Raw genomic sequence first — 14,920 nt, 5'->3', positions numbered from 1 at the left:
AGCCTTTGCCAAGAGGCAGCAGCAGCTGACAGCAATGAGGGTGATCCAGAGAAACTGCGCCGCCTACCTCAAACTCAGGAACTGGCAGTGGTGGAGGCTCTTCACCAAGGTACAGATGGACACGCCATATCTCTGCTGTTGGGAAGAAAGCACCTAACTCCAATGTTCATTTTTCAGAAAATGAAAAAGAAACTTATATTTTGAAAGCAAAGCAATACTGCCTCATCAAAGTTGGTGTGACTTTATATATTGTCAATTACTTTCGAGGAGAGGTGGTGGAGTTGGCTGTTTTCGCAGACAGTTTGAGGGTCTAATGGAGTTAAGAGGTTTTGTCCGAAGCGGTTTTTACTATTCATTGGTGAAATATTTTTTTAACCAACACACAGACGTAAAGGGTGTTGATTTATGAATTGTCAACGATATGCTGTTATATGGCTCTTGTAGTGTATCCCAGAGCCTGCCATGTCCTGTAACAACTAGTGAAGTACAGTGTATTTAGTTTTTGTCTCGTTTACGTTTCTTGCTATCATAATCGGAAACGGTTCATAAGCTCACATCAGACAATAATGTGTAATTGGCCGTGGTCCTTGAACTTGTCTTCCAGGTGAAGCCGCTCCTGCAGGTCACCAGGCAGGAGGAGGAGATCATTGCCAAAGAAGAGGAGCTGTTGAAGATCAAGGAGAGACAAGTTCAGGCTGAACACCTTGTCAATGAGTACGAGACCAAGCAGCAACAGGTCTGGTTTAGTCCCCTCATCAAGAGTGTTTTAATAATGATCTAATGTGTGAGTGTAGGTTCCAACTGACCCAAGGTCATTGTACCAAAATAAAGAGCTTTACTCTTAAGTGTATCTGACTCTGTGATCATCCATTCACTCTCAATTTGATCCTTCCTCCTTGGCCAGATGAATGCCGAAAAGCTGGCCCTTCAGGAGCAACTCCAGGCAGAGACGGAGCTTTGTGCGGAGGCAGAGGAGATGAGAGCCCGTCTGGCCACCCGGAAACAGGAGCTGGAGGACATCCTGCATGACCTGGAGGCTCGTGTGGAAGAAGAAGAGGAGCGAGTCACCCATTTGCAGACGGAGAGGAAGAAGATGCAGACCAACATCACGGTTAGTTGGATCTATGAGAAACTGTATGGAGTGTCCCAAATTAAATCATCTGACATCGTGGGGGGTTTCTTTTGCACCTTGGGAGTTTTGGGCTAATCCCAAATGGTATATTTCAAACTAATGGCTAGATTACCATGCAATTTGCTGGGCACCTTCATGTTTCAAACTGCTGAATTTGGTGACCCATGGCCTCTTCTTCTAACGCCGTACCTTTGGGTATAATGTGCAGCATGTCCTCCAGGGGCTGCTAGCGAGGCGTTTATGCTCTTAGCCATGGCTTTTTTGTATGTGCAGTAGCAATAAAAATAATTCTATAAATAATTATGTCAGAAATAGAAAGGAATTGAGTTTTAGACCTGAGGCGGACTACTACATCTTAACGGATTTCTGAAAAACCTTTGCTATATCAGTGATTCTCAAACCTTTTCATGTCATGGACCCCCAAAATTCTATGCATTTGGTCGCAGACTCCAAGCTCAAAATGTTGTTCCAGGGAACACCAGAAGCAAAGATGAGTTTTAAATGTTCGCTTTAAGATTTGCACAATTTCACGATTTTTCAGAAATGGCAGATCTACAAGCTCACTCTGCATGAAGTGACATGCTATGAGCTTGTATATCTGCTATTTTTTTTTAATAGCCAATGTATAAAATAACAACGGCTAAAATGTTGTAATGGGATAAGACAATGGTGTAATTTTAGGTAAATGTGTTTCTCTTTTCCTCCTCCCAGGACTTGGAGCAGCAGTTGGATGAAGAGGAAGGAGCTAGACAAAAGCTTCAGCTGGAGAAGGTCACCATGGATGCCAAGATGAAGAAGATAGAGGAGGATGTGATGGTCCTGGATGACCAGAACACTAAACTCAACAAGGTCAGTACAACAGCTTTCTGTTCACTTCAGTCATTAGCATTTTGGAATGGTATTAAGATCCTATACACGTTTGTAACTCACCCAAGATGGGTAACTCGACCATTGAAGATATTCCAAAATGTGATGTTTTGTAAGGATTGGGGTAAACTGGTCATATTTAGCATTGGCAAATATATATTTTACCTTTTGTATTGAAGACCAGTGCTCATCAGGCCAGATTGATCTGGAAATCCATTACCCCAAATGTTTTCATTTTTTCGTTACACAACAAATGCCCTGTATCATTGAGCTTTTTCTTTTAATAATTTGATCGGATAATAACGTGTGCGATTAACCAGGATGCATGCCTGTGCAGTTTTGGCTGTAATTAATGTAGCTAGAATTCATGAGGCATAATAAAAAAGGCTACTTAATCTGTTTACTTTGGCTTCTGTGTAAGCTAGCATGACCTTTTCCCTTCTGTGTGCTCAGGAAAAGAAACAGCTGGACGAGAGGATCTCCGAGTTCACCACCAACTTGACCGAGGAGGAGGAGAAGTCGAAGAGCTTGCAAAAACTCAAGAACAAACATGAAGCCATGATTACTGATCTAGAGGGTTGGTGTTTGTTTGTTTGTTCTCACTTTTACCCTGTGTAAAATATTGTCCCCCTGTTTTGTTTTTTTGTCCCACATACTTGGGGCAAAAGAAAAGGCAGTGGTGAAGTACATTTGACCCTGTATCCTATACCATCTATTTACCTCATGCCACCTGACCATCTTCTATTTACCTCATGCCACCTGACCATCTTCTATTTACCTCATTCCACCTGACCATCTTCTATTTACCTCATGCCACCTGACCATCTTCTATTTACCTCATGCCACCTGACCATCTTCTATTTACCTCATGCCACCTGACCATCTTCTATTTACCTCATGCCACCTGACCATCTTCTAGTTACCTCATGCCACCTGACCATCTTCTAGTTACCTCATGCCACCTGACCATCTTCTAGTTACCTCATGCCACCTGACCATCTTCTATTTACCTCATGCCACCTGACCATCTTCTATTTACCTCATGCCACCTGACCATCTTCTATTTATCTCATGCCACCTGACCATCTTCTAGTTACCTCATGCCACCTGACCATCTTCTATTTACCTCATGCCACCTGACCATCTTATATTTACCTCATGCCACCTGAAATGCCTCTTTCAATACCCAAATAAAAAGGGAAGGGTGCAAGGGAAACTGACATAATCCTGGTCCTCTTCCCTGTGTTTTAATCTCACTTAGAGCGTCTAAGAAAAGAAGAGAAGCAGCGCCAAGAGTTGGATAAGAACCGTCGTAAGCTGGAGGGAGATTCCACCGACCTCCTGGACCAGATGGCTGACCTGCAGGCCCAGATTGCTGAGCTCAAAGCCCAGCTGGCCAAGAAGGACGAGGAGCTGCTCGCTGCATTGGCCAGGTCAGGACCCATGCACAGTTTCTGAAGTTAGAAGAATAAAGGCAACTCCAGGATGAGTAGATGCTCCCTGTCTTCAAAGCAGGGTTAGCTATTGGCTAATAAGCCATTATTGCCTTAATATTACTGTACATTTACATTTTTAGTTATAGAGGGCAATTATAAACAAACACCTTAAAGTACGATATAAAGTTTGAGGTTAAAGGAGTAATTCCAGCCAAAAAATTACTTCTATCAATTACACACCCCATGAAGCCTTGAATTCAGGCCTGGAGATTTTTTATTTTATTTCTTTTTGCATTCCTAAGCCAGTACTTTGTGCAGCGGAGACTCAAATGCAGGTCAATTGAGTGGCAACAATTCAAATGTATTGTCTAAATATCTGCTTTCTTCCATTGTTTTCACCAATAACACACACCACATATCTCCTCTCACCTTATCACCTCACTCCCAGGACCGAGGAAGAAGCGGCAGCCAAAAACACTGCTCAGAAGAACATCAGGGAGCTGGAGGCCCAAATCTCTGAACTCCAGGAGGATCTCGAGCTGGAGAGACAGGCCCGCGCCAAGGCAGAGAAACATCGCAGGGACCTGGGAGAGGAACTGGAGGCCCTCAAAACTGAGCTGGAAGATACTCTGGATACCACTGCAGCACAACATGAGCTTAGGTAACGGCACTCTGTATGTCTTTGTAAGCGTTCTTCATGACCGCAGGTGATGTTGGACTCACTTCAACATCTTCATTATGACCTATTTATTTTTACAAAACATTTGCACCAAATTACTCTTGCAGCTGCACAACTGCACATTTTCCTATTTAGATAAATTATGTTCTGCACTTACTATTTAGATTTGGACTTTTTAAGGCCAGCTAACATTAAAAGTAGTATTTCGCCGCCTTTCGGGCGGCTCATCCTAGAGTTACGTAGCAGCGCAATATGGGGAGAAGGAAATTGCGGGAGTTGAAAGACTCCACTTCATGTTTCAGCTGTGTGTTTATACCCAGTATTGTGTAGAAACGGATGGGTTATTAATTATTATCATGTGTTGTTGCGCGGCCGCCCGCACACACTCGCGCGCACTCTCACTCGCACTCACACACGTGTGAAAATAAATAATGCGCGGAAGAACGTGGCATTAGACACACGCACACCCTGGGTAAATAGTAGGTGTACTGTGCGTGCGTGCACTTGTCAAAAATCCTCCATAGTGTACTGTGAAGCCGTTGCACTGATGCGAGGTCCAGGTTGTATGGCAGCAGCTGCTTTAGCTGCGTTCACCAAGTGTAGTTGTGTTAGCCTGGCTAATAAGCCAGACTAATATCACACAGCTGTGTGGCGTTTGCCGTGCGATATGCGCGTTCACCAAGCGTAGTGTAGTTGTGTGGTGTTTGCCGTGCGATAGGCGAGAGATGTGTGTGTCGGGTTGTTGCCGGCGTGTTGTTGCTGGCGGTGGCCGTCATGGGTCCTTATTAGTGTAGTCTAGTCAACACAACGTGGTGGAGTGTTCGTCTGGCCGGCACAGCAGCCAGAGGGGGAGGGGGCGGAGGTAAGATGAGCTGGTGTAGAGCAGAGGTAGCGAGATTGGACATTGAGGGTCGGAAATAACGTGTGTCACTGTGAAGGCCGTACCATTGGACTGGCCCCATGAAGTGAACGGAGTTGGCGTAACTTGGCGAAGTGGTGACAATTTTGACGTAGGCTGGTGGTATTTTTTTTCTTCATAAAAATGGGTATTGTACTGTAAATATGACAGTTGCATGGATGCAAAGTAGTGGTTGATGTCTGGACAGGCATGCTGTTGGTGTTGTGCATGGTGAGGTGTGTGCAAACGGTGTAGTTTGGTAGGAGAAGGCGGACAAAGGATGGGGTGTTGCGCTGTCTATTAGGGTGGCAGGATATGGTCTTCAAATTGGAAAAGTTAGTTTCCTCATTCAATCACTCATTTCTCTCCTCAGGAGCAAGCGTGAGATGGAGGTGGCCCAGCTTAAGAAGAACCAGGAGGAAGAGGCCAAGCTCCATGAGCAGCAGATGGCGGACACGAGACACAAACACAACCAGGCTTTTGATGAGCTTAATGAACAGCTGGAGCAAGCCAAGAGGGTACAAAACATGGAGCAACATACATTTCATGTTTTGAAGAAGCAGAGAAACTTGACTAACTGCATTCTGTCATAACCTGAATTTAATATCGGTACCCAGCTAATGCCTGACAAACTCAATCATTGTGCATTTGTGTACTCTACTCTTCCACCAGAACAAAGTGTCAGTGGAGAAGAACAAACAGGCGCTGGAGAGCGAGTGGAATGAGCTTCAGATCGAGCTGAAGACTCTGACCACGGGGAAGTCTGATTCGGAGCACCGCAGGAAGAAGGCTGAAGCTCAGTTAACGGAGCTGCAGGTCAAACATGGCGAAGGCGAGCGTCAGAAACAAGAGATGTCTGACAAAGTGTCAAAGATGCAGGTATGCATGGGCAGTGCTCTTGGTGTTGTGTTTTGGCACCGGATGGCTCTTGTCACTTTCCTGCAGTTGTATTGACTTGATATGTTCTGTCTTCTATCCGTGTGAAGGCCGAGTTGGACAACGTGAACAGCCTCCTGAGTGAAGCTGATGGCAAGAGCATTAAAGCGAACAAGGACTTCTCCACTGCGGAGTCTCAGCTGCAGGATACACAGGTATACAATCACGCATATACACATACCAGAGACATACGTTGCAGTGTATGTCTTAAACACCTTTATTTGATAGTCATTTAACCGTATATACACACTCGTGTTCCTTACCACACCAGTTTCTCTTCCTCATTCCAGGAGCTGCTCCAGGAGGAAACCCGTCAGAAGCTCTCCATCTCCACCCGCCTGAGGCAGATGGAGGACGAGCAGAACAACCTGAGGGAGATGCTGGAGGAAGAGGAAGAGAGCAAGAAGAACGTGGAGAAGCAAGTCTACACTCTCCAATCCCAGGTCGGTAAACTGTCTACACACTCCAATCCCAGGCTGGTAAACTGGGCCAGTCTCTCACCAGTTATCACTTCAAATATTTTTCCATGCAGAATTCCTCTAAACTAGTTTGGGTTCCTTGTTTCTTTCTGTTAAAATGTGTTACTTCATAGTGCAATTAGAGGTTAATATAATATGAACTGACCACTAATCATGGCTGTTCCACTTAACTTTATTCTTCAAAGTAACACATTGACATGTCAAGCTTTTCCCAGAATGTACTATCTTTCACTTTTCTTTTGATCTCGGGAGGAAATGGTGTGTTCTCTGTTGTCATATAGCCTGGATTCTCACCCCCTTTTAAATTTACCTCTAACCGTTCCTCACCAGCTGGCAGAGATGAAGAAGAAGATGGAGCAGGAGGCATCGGCCATGGAAGGATCGGACGAGAGCCGCAAGCGTGTCCAGCGGGAGCTGGAAGGCGTCAGTCTGCAGCTGGAGGAGAGGGGCGCGGCCTACGACAAGCTGGACAAGACCAAGACTCGCCTGCAGCAGGAACTGGACGACCTGGTGCTGGACCAGGACCACCTCAGGCAGATCGTCTCCAACCTGGAGAAGAAGCAGAGGAAGTTCGACCAGGTATAAATTATCATGTTTGTAGACCAACCTGGAAGGTTCTTCGCAATGGGTTCCTGTGGCAGATTCTCGGTGGAATGTTTTGCATTTGGTTATGGATAATAAGCTTTGCGGCTATCGTGTTGATAAAAACATTTTCGCACGATACACTATTGTTGGAAACAAAAGCTTCACACCAACAGTTGGGAGATAAACGGTTGTAGAATGAAATGTGAGCCTCCATATGAACCACGGACATGAAGCTGACTTATCCCATTTCTGCCATGAGACTTCCGAAAGTTAATCCAGGTGTATTGTTTGTTCATACTCTAGCTAGATCATTTAAAAGTGGGATGATACAGACCTGTTATTCCTCTGTTCAGTACAACTGAATGTGGACTCTACATACTGTAGAGACTACACTCTCCCCACTTAACCTTCTGGCTGTCTCCTTCTCTAGATGCTGGCTGAGGAGAAGAATATTTCCACCCAGTATGCGGATGAGCGTGATCGAGCTGAAGCCGAGGCCAGGGAGAAGGAAACGCGTGCTCTTACACTGGCCCGAGAGTTGGAAACCATGACGGACGTGAAGAATGAGCTGGACCGCACGAACAAGATGCTCAAGGCTGAGATGGATGACCTGGTCTCCTCTAAAGATGACGTTGGCAAGAGTGTAAGAGCAGTAATTGACCGTCTGTCATTGGCAATACATGGATGCAAAGAACATGATTTTACATGCTTATGTGTTCGAGAAAACGTGTTTCCATCCTGCAGGATAGAGCTGACCGATATACCATCTAGCCTAAGTTTAGAGCATGGGGAAAACCCTAAACATTTGCATAAGAGTCTCCATTGAAGACCCATTTTTCAGTGACTGGCTTTACTTTTGAATCTAATGAATATCACGCCTACACAATCTATATGGGAGGAAATCGTTAGATGAATCAGTTACACCATACCTATTACCCAATACTTAAATAAGTTCTTACTTTAAAAGGTATATTAAAGTGATATTGCACTGATCATTTCCCTGCCACAGGTCCATGAGCTGGAGAGGGCAAAGCGTGGCATGGAGCAGCAACTGGAGGAGATGAGGGTCCAGCTGGAGGAGCTGGAAGACGAGCTGCAGACGACGGAGGACGCCAAGCTGCGTCTGGAGGTCAACATGCAGGCCATGAAGGCCCAGTTTGACAGGGACCTGCTGGCCAGAGATGAACAGGGAGAGGAGAGGAGGAAACAGCTGGTCAAACAGGTACACATCATTCCAAAATGTCTGGACACACAACGTAATGTTCCACTTTCACCTCCACTCCTCTACTCAAAGAGGTGTTAGAGTGAGGAAGTACACAGACAAGATTAATTTGAGGATTTACCAACATAAATTCCATTGCCCGTCTCCACCAGGTACGTGAAATGGAGTTGGAGCTAGAGGATGAACGCAGGCAGCGCCATCAAGCTGTCACCCACAAGAAGAAGCTGGAGGCTGACCTTGCAGAGATGGAGGCCCAAATAGACTCTGCCAACAAGGGCCGCGACGAGGCCCTCAAGCAGCTCAAGAGACTGCAGGTAAAGTAACGCCATCCAATGTGCAAACCTGACTTCTAGAATGCCAACGGACTGTTTATGTGTGTAACTCCAGTACCTCCCTCTCTCTGCAGGCTCAGATGAAAGAGGCGATGAGAGAGCTGGAAGAATTGCGCGTTTCCAGAGACGAGGCTCTCAACGAGGCCAAGGAGAATGAGAAGAAGGTCAAGGCCATGGAGGCAGATGCCATGCAGCTCCAGGAGGTACATGAACAATATCTGTACATGAAGTATCTCATATGGGGAAACTCCCTTCTCATAAAGACGTATCGTGTCAATGTTCCCAGTCAAGATATTTTGTTGGATATGCTGCTTCACACTTTGTCACGGAAACATGAGGGTCTGTCTAAACCAAGAATGACTAAAGATAATGGCAGCATCCTCCTCCAACCCTGAAGAACAATAACGTCTGTGTTGAATGTGACGCCCTGTAAATTTAGATGGATTTTGATTGGCTGTCAGTGTTGATCATTCATCAAATTGCTCTGAAAGTGATCACAACAATATTGTTCTCCACTGTCGGTATAATGGCGGTAGTGGTATGGTATGGTCCATATCACTACCGCCATTGAGTTGCAACAATTCTTTAAAAACATGTATTCTGGAAGAGATATATTTGGTTCTTGGTGCAGAGTAGACAGCCCTTAACGGGTGCGTATCCATGTTCCCCGGGTTCGATGTTCCACTCTTACAACCCTAAGGTAAGTGGGGGGGAACATGGGGATGAGCCACCTCTTAACCACGGTCAACCTGGCAGCCATATTTATGGCATTCAAGGTTTTTCAAAAACGTTAAATGTTTAAAAACTTTCACTCAAAGTCAGCTTGTTGGACTGTTTATGCACAATGCCATCGTACAATGGAATATAAAATGGCCAGTAGCTTTGAATTCCAACATTTCCTCTGCTTCGTCCAGGACCTGGCATCTGCGGAGAGAGTGAAGAGACAGGCTCAGATGGAGAGAGATGAGCTGCAGGATGAAATTACCAACGCTAATGCCAAGAAGTAAGGAAATGAAGTTCATTTGCATACTTTTTTTAAAAAACTTATTTCACACTGAATCTGTAGCAAACAATATATATAGCTTTTTTTTTTAACTGCCCTTCCAATTGCACAAACCTAATATTGCTCCATCTTTTGGCAAAATGCAGCTTTAGCCAAAATCAATGAATCTCCATCCTTTGTCCCTCTTCTCTTCACCAGTACCCAGATGGCAGATGAGAAGAGGAGACTTGAGGCTCGTATCGCCCAGCTAGAGGAAGAGCTAGAGGAGGAGCAGCTCAACACCGAAATGGTCAACGACCGTCTAAAGCGAACCACTCTGCAGGTGAGCGAGAAGAGAATGAAATCGACTAGAATCGTTAAATTACCGGGTTTCATAATGCATTCAGTCGTTTAAACCGGTCATTTAGTACTTTGTAAATCTGACTTCCCTCAATGACTTGACTCCGGTTCTCTTGTAGACTGACCAACTGACCTCAGAGGTTGCAGCAGAGCGCAGCACAACGCAGCGACTGGAAGGTGTTCGCTCTCAGCTGGAGCGACAGAACAAGGAGATGAAACAGAAGCTGCTGGAGATGGAAGGAACCATCAAGTTAAAATACAAAACCGCCATTTCTGCCTTGGAGGCTAAGATGGTCGGGCTGGAAGAGCAGTTGGATATCGAATCTAAGTAAGTCTGTTGCTTCCTGGGTATTTTGTGTTTATTGTGCTGGTTCTAAATGCCAGTTAATCAAACGGGTGTCTCTGCATACACATGCATTGTGTGTGACTAATCCATTTTTTTTAGGCTGCCTAGTCCTCTCTCAAAATATCACATAGTGGGTTGATACACATTTCTGATTGAAAGAAGATTGATATTTTGAAAGAAGATTGTCATGATCTGTCATATTTATTGTATGTCCTTCGTCCATCTGTTGGTAGAACATTTTCTTTTTTGTATTGCTGTACCACCTTCCTCTGGGCTCCAATTTGAATGAAGCCTACTGTTATACAGGGGATAAGTACATGGCTTGGAACGGTTTTGCATTTCCTCATTCTGCAACCAAATGTTATGGTCATTGTTACTATAGTTAATTATAGTAACAATTAATGATGTATTATGGTGCTCTTGTTGTTTTCTGGCATTGTATTGCCTCTGCAGTGTTTCCTTACACTTTGTCCTTCTGTCAGGGAGCGTCAACAGGCCTCCAGGCTGGTCAGACGCACCGACAAGAAGCTGAAGGAGGTGCTGCTGCAGGTGGACGATGAGAGACGCAACACTGAGCAATACAAAGATCAGGTACACCTCTGCACTGCCTCCTCTTGGACATGGAATGCAATGCACATAGCTTTAAGTTGGATTATACAACAGGTTGTTTTGAGGAAGCAATCTGATTTACATGGGGACATAGGTTGGGACATGGGGACATTGCTGTTCCTTGGAGTGGTTGCACCACTCAAAAATCAGCTGTGCTCTCCCAGAGCAGAGCAGCGAAACTAGGTTGCTAGGCTAGCCGTTTTCTCCGGTCGTAGTGGCTACATCGGTCATTTATTTATTTTTATCGACTACTTACTTATAATGAAATTGAGTTGAAGGGTAACTGTTTTATAATCGCAATATTACACTCATTAATGGCACTTCTGCACTGCCTATGGAACTCTCCTGTTGGCTTGTTCCTGCAGCAATGCAGGTGTGCATGACAGTAAAACACACACCCTCATGTAATATTGTTTAATTGTCTGCCGATGTGAAAAGGGAGAGACAGAACATGGCATTGCATGATCTGGATTTAAAGAGTAATGAACAACACTTCCAGCTAGTCCCTGCCTACTTCACCATAGTTGTGGTGGGTCCCAGGTGCTGTGTGGGGTGACACAGATGGATATCATCAGAGCTACTGTATGTGTAGGCGTAGACGTACCGGTTCGGAGCTGCACTCAATGTACCAGTAAATAAATCTGTTCTGTTCTAAACCACAGCTAAGATAGTCAAATGCTGACCGAGTCAAAGCAACACCATGTTTAAGGCCTGACCATGTTTAGGGATGGTTTGCAAGTTGCAACAGCCATGGGTTCTTTAAATGTTGTGAATGGTTGTAATTGGACTTTTAAATTTCAGTTTTCGGGTGCAGTCAAAAATTCCTCATGTGCTGCTGAGGGTTGTTTGTTGGTTATTTATTGATTGGTTTTGTTTAATTATTGCCTAGTCTTTAACTTGTTGTGTTTGCCTAGTTTGTGTGTTGCCTATCTATGGATTGGTTATGTTGCCTACTTATGATTGGTTGCATTGTATTATCAGGCAGACAAGCTGAACTCCCGTATGCGTCAGCTGAAGCGTCAGCTGGAGGAGGCCGAGGAGGAGGTGACACGAGCCAACGCCTTCCGCAGGAAGCTGCAGAGAGAGCTGGACGACGCCACAGAGACGGCGGACACCATGAACCGAGAAGTCAACACCCTGAGAACCAAGCTCAGGTAAGGCTACTCTGGTATTTTTTGAGGGGAGCTAGCCCCTCCTATATACAGGTTTAATGTTTGTCTTTAGTTCAATGTCTGTTTTGTAAACGCCATTGACAATTAAGGGAAAATTTACGTCATCATGTGCCTCATTATGTCATATTGTCTCTTTATTGTTAATGGCGTTTAATGTTTGTTGGCACAGTTTGTTTTACATCACCTAATCAACATGAGTTAGACTTTAATATATATTGGCGCCCCTCACTTCACACGGTGTGATTTTTCATTTTGTATGTCAGTAAGCAGACTAACTTGGGTTCATAGGTTCTGTATTTGTAGTATTGACAGCGGACACATGACGTGCCTAGTGGACACATGACGTGCCTAGCAGATATGGAAACGAGGATATGGACAGGAACAGAGCATGCATCTCGTACCATTGCGCACTGACGTTCAGTCTCTCTGATACAGTAGTTGATTGCATTATATCATGGATATCGATATGCTTACATAGATGAGTGTTTCGCCACCGAGTCAAGGAGATGAGGTCATAAATCTTGACCACCTGAGTGGTCCCTCATGACCCCCCACCAAAGTGGTGGGGGGTGAGGGTCAGCTGCATCGCATGTGCGGAGAACATCATACACATACATCCTACATTACATACATGCATTGCACATACATTCTAGTTTTAGACACACAAATATATACAGTGCTGTGTCAAATCTGCTGTTGAACACGCTCTGCTTAACCACTGCATTTGTTTTCACTGTTTTCAGACGTTCAGACATGCCGTTCAGCAGCCCTCGTCGTCTCGTCAATCGAACTGGAGTGGACAGTGATGAGGACACGGACATGCAGAGTGAAGCTTCTGAGCCCACACCTGAGTGACTGGGTGCAAATAGACATGTGCAGCACTGGAAATACAGTTGATCACTGGGGCAAAAACAAATAGTTTAACATTGGACAAATATTTAAAAAGGCTTTATCCTATTAAATCCTGTTGCCTTACTATGTTCAATATTGCATTTATCTGTGTATTGGGCCAATAATCACTGTCACTTATGGTGATATTTTGTACTCTTTCCAGATATTTTTTATTATTGAATGTACTCTTTCCAAATACTATTTTTCTACTCTGCTGAAAACATATTTAGATCGCCTTGCTCTACAAGACATTGCAATCCAGCCTTTTTTTGTTTGTTTGAAGTTAAAATGCTGCATTTCATGAATACATCTTGCACACCCGTTTGGGTCTTGAGGCCTTTGACGTAGTCATGTAATGCTGTTCCAGATAAAAGTCTTTGCATTATGCCACAGTTTTGTTTCATAGTACTGTACCTCACAGCCAATGTTGCACGTGCCAAGACACAGGATTAAAATGAGATTAGTTAATCTGCAGGGTATGGTAGATGTGAATATCAACCTGTCTGCCAAATACTATAGATATGGGAGACATGTAGTTGAGTACTCTGTACTGTACACATTAAATCTTGGTGGTGGGTTATGTTCTGTGAAGCACACTGTGCCCATTTTACCGCTTTACACTTGAGTTGGCTACTTTCTGCACATTTGGGATGTTCTGTATTAATCCAACTTGTTCATTGAGGCTGAGAATGTCACCCTCATTATGTTTGAGAAATTACATCCAAATGTCACTGTCCCAAGGTTACATTGTATTTTATCAGAAGCTATCGTGCAATAAAATGGCAAGATATACATTGCATTTGTCGTTTTTTTGCAAACGTGGAGCTGGGGAACTTGAGGATTACCATTTTGTAGCCTTAAAGTAAAGCTTAACATGCTTTGAATGATAAAACATTGACTATGGAAGCACATAACTTTGATGTGTAACATTTTAAATTGTGAAACAATGTCTTTCAGGAGATGGCAGTATTTCCCACTTACTGTAAGTGCAATCTAGGATGTGTAAATAGTGCCTCCACATGGTGAATTGTGGTCTGAAGCTACTTGGGTAGGTTTGGCTTCTAAAATATTTGTACTTTGTTACAATGCTTTTGGGTGCAAAAAGTCCTATTCTCTAATAGCATTTTCATAATGATTATTAATTCAATGAAGCAAAATAGATTGCACACGTGTACAAATGTCCTGTTTACATACAAATGTAAGTAAAGCCTTGCATTTCATGGTCTAATTGTTCATTGTTAAAATGTTTCCCTTCTCCAACAGCAGGGGAATTCACCATAACATGAAATGCAAATGATAGGCAAATTAGCCAGAACTAAAACGGATGCATGGGGACCAGGGAATGTGGGCAAAATAGCTAACAGTAATATCTGTAACCTCACGACTGAATTGTATTAGTCATATTCAAACTTTTCTGTCACTAACCAATAGGCTTGCGGCAAAATCTCGAGCTCCTGATAATCTATATTAGTTCATATCTTATGATTATCTTATGATTTTTTTTCTATCTCCCTTAAACGACAACGTTTATTATAAAAGCAACGGATGGGCAAATGACAACCCGACTATAAAACAGATATAGAACTTAATTAATAGTGTGACAACGACGAAAACAATGACACAGTCACACACACAACTGTGTGAAAATAGCACGCAAACGGAGACGGATGACTTCCTTTTAGTGGCCAACATCCCTTCAAACATTCACAAAGAGGGGCACCCATAGCGCGCGCACACACGCCACGCACACACAGCAAGCCTTCCTCTCACACAACATGCATGCACCTTTCTGATGCGCTTCCTGTTTTCAGTGTGACGGGTTCAGGCAGGGTTGTGTGAGCGTGTGTGTGTATTGACAACCGCTACAGAGTATCAGATCTGCGCTTCTGGCTGCGCTGTTGGTTTCACTGCGCTGCACAACCGTAGTACCAAGGATGTGGTTTGGTACGCCTAACCATCCTCTTGTCTAGTGGATGAATGGTGGGACTGGGACT

At 44.1% G+C, this 14,920-nt stretch overlaps 1 protein-coding gene across 2 annotated transcripts in view; it reads left to right on the top strand.

The window, feature by feature from the left end:
- Positions 1-13,720, top strand: part of LOC306921386 (myosin-9-like) — a 36,507-nt gene extending 22,787 nt beyond the window's left edge. For both annotated transcript variants that reach the window (XM_079498496.1, XM_079498495.1), the window contains 22 exons: positions 1-109; positions 605-736; positions 905-1,111; positions 1,844-1,981; positions 2,453-2,576; positions 3,261-3,432; positions 3,884-4,096; positions 5,386-5,530; positions 5,685-5,891; positions 5,999-6,103; positions 6,239-6,391; positions 6,758-7,006; positions 7,443-7,655; positions 8,022-8,234; positions 8,387-8,548; positions 8,641-8,769; positions 9,481-9,569; positions 9,768-9,891; positions 10,028-10,236; positions 10,737-10,845; positions 11,845-12,017; positions 12,779-13,720. In XM_079498496.1, coding sequence (XP_079354622.1) covers positions 1-109; positions 605-736; positions 905-1,111; positions 1,844-1,981; positions 2,453-2,576; positions 3,261-3,432; positions 3,884-4,096; positions 5,386-5,530; positions 5,685-5,891; positions 5,999-6,103; positions 6,239-6,391; positions 6,758-7,006; positions 7,443-7,655; positions 8,022-8,234; positions 8,387-8,548; positions 8,641-8,769; positions 9,481-9,569; positions 9,768-9,891; positions 10,028-10,236; positions 10,737-10,845; positions 11,845-12,017; positions 12,779-12,890 — 3,487 coding nt within the window. In that variant the 3' untranslated portion in view covers positions 12,891-13,720. The remainder of the gene's footprint in view (positions 110-604; positions 737-904; positions 1,112-1,843; positions 1,982-2,452; positions 2,577-3,260; positions 3,433-3,883; positions 4,097-5,385; positions 5,531-5,684; positions 5,892-5,998; positions 6,104-6,238; positions 6,392-6,757; positions 7,007-7,442; positions 7,656-8,021; positions 8,235-8,386; positions 8,549-8,640; positions 8,770-9,480; positions 9,570-9,767; positions 9,892-10,027; positions 10,237-10,736; positions 10,846-11,844; positions 12,018-12,778) is intronic.
- Positions 13,721-14,920: the final 1,200 nt, after the last annotated feature.

This window comes from Electrona antarctica (assembly GCF_951216825.1).
Source record: "Electrona antarctica genome assembly, chromosome: 4".
Taxonomy (NCBI): domain Eukaryota; kingdom Metazoa; phylum Chordata; class Actinopteri; order Myctophiformes; family Myctophidae; genus Electrona; species Electrona antarctica.
This window is presented reverse-complemented; position numbering and strand designations above follow the sequence as displayed.